The following is a 4,841-nucleotide window of genomic DNA, read 5'->3' as shown; positions in this document are numbered from 1 at the left end:
TCTCTTTCTTTCTTTCTTTCTTTCTTTCTTTCTTTCTTTCTTTCTTTCTCTCTTTCTCTCTCTCTCTCTCTCTCTCTCTCTCTCTCTCTCTCTCTCTCTCTCTCTCTCTCTCTCTCTCTCTCTCGTCCTCTCTCTCTCTCTTCCTCGCTCTCTCTCTCTCTCTCTTTCTCAGCAGAGCCCCGACCAGGGATCCAGATTTCAAATGAAATGTATGTAGTGAAGCATTTTGCTATGAAAATAAATGTTGTAAAAAGAAAGAAAGAAAGAAAGAAAGAAAGAAAGAAAGAAAGAAAGAAAGAAAGGAAGGAAGGAAGGAAGGAAGGAAGGAAGGAAGGAAGGAAGGAAGGAAGGAAGGAAGGAAGGAAGAAAGGAAGAAAGAAAGAAGAAAACGGTGTGACGCTGCCAGAAAAAAATAACATTTCACTTATATCCCCTACAATTCTGAGAATCATTGTGATGACTGGACAGAGTTTGTTCCTGAGGAGGTGTGGCTTAGAACCAGCTGTTACTTTTATCCTTTTCTTCAGCTCCTGGAATATGTCTGGAATGGCTTCTAGTGTTGTCCAATATCTAGCTTTGTTTTGCTCTTGTATATCTTTAGAAGCCGTATTTGTGTATGTTTTGAAATGTGGGGCACAAATAAGTAATTACAGCCAACAGGAAGTAAGCAAACATTCAGGAAGATGATAGAGAACACCGTAAATAAATCAATTACGTGTCTGCCATTACGGTTCCCAATGTGTTTGGGCAAGATGACCAAATATATTGAAAAGCAGGTTCCAAAACTGTTCACATTTTTGACACTGTGTAGTTATTTCCTTCCCAATACAGTCTCAATCAGGCCTGGATCCTCTACATTTGTTTATCAAGGGCTTCTTTCCAGGTCTGGCTTGTGTTGCACACCCATCATCTCAGCTACTTGGGAAGCAGAAATAGGAGGATCACAGTTTGAGGCCCCACCTGGAAAATAAACTAAAACACAAAGGGCTAGAGACATGGTTCATGAGGTAGAACATCTGCCTGGCAAGTGTGAGGTCCTAAGTTAAAAACTCCACAGTAAAAGCCACAGTTTCAAGTATCCTGATTAGATAGCTCTTTTTATCCATATTATCCTTTTATTTTAATTACTACAATTCTATCAACACCAATCACCTGTGCCGTCTACTCATCATACATCAGTTAGTTGTAGCCTCTGTTGTGTGAAAGATGAGACAACATTAAATCAGCACAAACGTAAAATCACCTGTGGCTTTTCCAGCCATGCAGTGGGGGGGGGGGGGGTCTTCCATTACCTCTACCTGGACTTGCTGGCTGCCTTCGCTTTCTGCACTGTTCTGACCTTCTGCATTCAGCACGTGCCTTGTTTAGAGCCCTCCACTTACCCAGCACCCACCTCGGCACCCACCTCCCCCTCCAGCCTCACTCTCCACCCTTTTCTTATCCTCCCACCATCCCCTCGTCCAATCTCTCCACTTACTTCTCCTTTCTCTGGAGTCCATTGTTTATTTTTCTGTGTGTGCACACATGTATGTGTGTGTGTGTGTGTGTGTGTGTGTGTGTGTGTGTGTGTGTGTGTGCGCGCACGCACGTGCCAGTCCTGGGGACTGAACTTGGGACCTGAGCTTTTTTTCACTCACTCAAGGCTAGCACTCTACCACGTGAGCCACAGGTTCACTTGTGGCTTTTTCATGGATTAATTGGAGGTAAGAGTCTCACAGATGTTCCTGCCTGGGCTAGCTTCATACAACAATCCTCAGATCTCATCTTCCTGAGTAGCTAGGATGACAGGTGTCAGCCACCACACACTGGCTCCATTGTGTAATAGTTTTTAATCAGAGTACAGTTTGTGTGAGCTACCTAATGAGTCTGTCTTTTGATGGCTTGGCTGCAGTTCTCTACAATGATGGTGTGAAAGTGATGCAAAGTCAGTAGAACGCGCACTTGGACTTTTGAATGGTGGCCTTCTCCCTGGCTGATGGCAGGTGGTATGATCCTCTTTGGAGAGGCTGGGCAGTGATCCACAGCCTCTCATCAGACTATTGATCAGGGAATAAACCCATCCAAATTCTGCTGTGTGGTGAGTTGCTAAGTTGCCGTCTTCGGAGCGCTGGGCATCTCCGATGCATTTTCAACTGTGCTGTCTATGTGTGTGAGACGCAGCATGGAAGTCGGGTTTGTGCTTGCCAGGCAGGTCCTCTACCCTGTGAACCACATTCCTTTTGGCTTCTATTATTTCCCCAATATGCCTATTAAGGCTGAAAAGTTCCCCCCTCCACACAAAAAAATGTAGAAAATTCCCTCTAGGTTCTATTCCACATCAATCTCACTAAACTCCCCAAGTCACCAGGAACTCCAAGCCCTCAGCTCTGCCCCTTCTGTCAGACTCCTGTGACGCTATGCCCTCTCTGCTTTTCCTTACAACCTCTCATCACATTCCATCCCACAGGTTTTATTTTATTTTTCAGTTGAATTGAAAGTGCGTAGTGAGTCAAAAATCTTACATTTGTGCTTTGTATTGTAACCGTGTGGCTAAACTGCAGGAAGACAGGAATGCTAAGATGTCTGTGAATAGAGGGTCTTACGTTCCGTGCCAAGGCGAAATAACTGCAGGATAAGGAGAGTGGAGGGAACGGGCTGGGAGGAAGCTGTGTTCCACCCAGACACTCAGGGACCACGCACCGAGAACTCTGGAAGGTAAAGTTCAGGAAAGCCTCTAGTTCTTCATGCAGGGCACTTGTCTTCTGCAGAGAAAGACACTGAAAATCACGCCGGGGCCTTTGGCTGCCTTCTGCAGACCACCAGAACTTGGGGTGGGGTGGTAACCCCTCCTTTCTAGTGAAGAAAAGGGCTGCCACATCAGAGGGCCATGAATACTGTTTGCTGTGTGCATATGCAACACCCCTGTGTTCTAGAGCTCATGAACCCCTTTGAGAATCTGATGATTGCTATGAGTCTTCTCCAGATGGGAAAAAATAAAAGAACATGAGATACCCAGAAATAGTGGACATTTGTACAGCATCCACGTACTCTGAGCCCTATTCATTAGCCCTGCCCGGTTAGCCCTGGCCCAGGCTGTGACTCCTTCCCCCGCACCCACAGTCCTGCTTCGCAGCTGTCCCCAGACACCGGGTGCAGAAAACACGTTAGCAGTGTTCTGTCAAAACAAAACTTTGTTCAAGCATGTTACCCGGCATTTCCCAGATCTGGCCTCCTACAAGACCCGTGGGCAGCAGATTTCCTTCTGTGTTTTCATCAGGAAAAGTTCGAGGGGCTGTTCCGGACTTACGATGACTGCGTGACGTTCCAACTCTTTAAGAGCTTCCGGCGTGTCCGGATAAACTTCAGCAACCCTAAATCCGCCGCCCGGGCCAGGATAGAGCTGCACGAAACCCAGTTCCGAGGGAAGAAATTGAAACTCTACTTCGCACAGGTAAGGAGATTCTTCACTCCAGCATTTGTCCCACGTGTCTTTTTGTTTTCCTTTCTAAAATGTAAATGGAGCCCTTTAGGACACTTGTGTTTGTTGCCAACTGAGAAGTAGACCCAGGTCAGAGGGGCAGCCTGTGGCTTGGAGAGCAGGCCGAGGAGTCCCACCGGCTCTTACCGGGACAGTCAGGCTAGTTCACTGCGGCTCAGGCTCCTCATCTGCAAAACAGGGGCCAAAGTGACCCACGGCCCATGCCATGGTTGCAAGGACTAAACAAACTGTTGTGGTAGAGCTGCTGGCCAGTAAGTCCAAGGCCTGAGCTCAAACGCAGGAGGAAAGAAGAAGAAAAGGAAGGAAAGAAGGAAGGAAGGAAGGGGCAAGGAGGGAGGAAGGAAAGAAGGAAGGTAGGAGAGAGAGAAAGAGAGCAAGAGAGAGAAATTAAAAAGGAGAGAGGGAAGGAGAAAGAAAGAAAGAAAGAGAGGGAAGGAAAGAGGGAGGGAGTGAGAGAGGGAGGGAGGGAGGAAGGAAGGAGAGAGAGAAAAAAGAAGAGAGAGGGAAGGAGAAAGAAAAAGAAAGAAAGAAAGAGAGAAAGAGAGAGGAAGGAAGGAAAAAGGAGATAGGGAGAGAGAAAGAAAAAAAGGAAGGAAGGAAAGGAAAGGAAAGGCAGAGAGAGAAAGAGAGAGGGAGGAAGGGAGGTAGGGAGAAAGAGACAAAGGAAGAAAGAAGTAACGGAAGACAGCACAAGCTAGGAAGGGCTGGGCTGAAGCTCAGGCTCAGGCTCCACAAGGCATATTTTCCTAAGGCCCCAGGTGACCTTGCATCATGCCCAAGGTCAAACTCCATTTTCTAGAAGACAAGCACACGTGGTGGGTAATACATAGTAATTACTACTAACATCTGGTGCATCTGTCACAAGCTGAAATAAAGCCCCACACCTTAGTCCACCCACCTAGCACATCCAAAGCCATCGTCAATGACGGGCCACATGTGCACTCTGTTTGGAAGGTTCAGACGCCGGAGGCAGATGGAGACAAACTACATCTGGCACCCCCGCAGCCTGCCAAACAATTCCTCATCTCCCCACCCTCCTCGCCGCCTGTGGGCTGGCAGCCCATCAGCGACGCCACGCCGGTCCTCAACTACGACCTGCTCTACGCCGTGGCCAAGCTGGGACCAGGTAAGCGCTTGGCCCGCTAAAGAAAAGCATAATCAAGCATGTGTCAGCAACCCAGAAAAGCCCGAGAGGATGAGCAGCCTCTGCTGCAAGCACGGGCTGGTGGTCACATCTGCATTTCCGATGGGTTTGTTGTTGCTCTGCTCTGCGTGAACAGCTGCGTGGATGGATGACCAATGCAGTGGGAACGCCCCACCGCAGGGAACTCAGGCCTCAGGCTGTGGCATGCAGGGTAGATGT

General features: G+C 47.9%; 1 protein-coding gene across 1 annotated transcript; it reads left to right on the top strand.

The window, feature by feature from the left end:
* The first annotated feature begins 2,161 nt into the window (after positions 1–2,161).
* On the top strand, positions 2,162–4,624 carry LOC138804780 (calcipressin-2-like). The gene is made up of 3 exons (XM_069989214.1): positions 2,162–2,172; positions 3,100–3,430; positions 4,433–4,624. The coding sequence occupies exons 1-3, from the start codon at positions 2,162–2,164 to the stop codon at positions 4,622–4,624; spliced, it is 534 nt and encodes a 177-aa protein (XP_069845315.1).
* The last annotated feature ends 217 nt before the right edge of the window (positions 4,625–4,841 follow it).

Source organism: Dipodomys merriami, unplaced genomic scaffold (assembly GCF_024711535.1).
Source record: "Dipodomys merriami isolate MVZ:Mamm:240054 unplaced genomic scaffold, mDipMer1.0.p SCAF_3725, whole genome shotgun sequence".
NCBI lineage: Eukaryota > Metazoa > Chordata > Mammalia > Rodentia > Heteromyidae > Dipodomys > Dipodomys merriami.
This window is presented reverse-complemented; position numbering and strand designations above follow the sequence as displayed.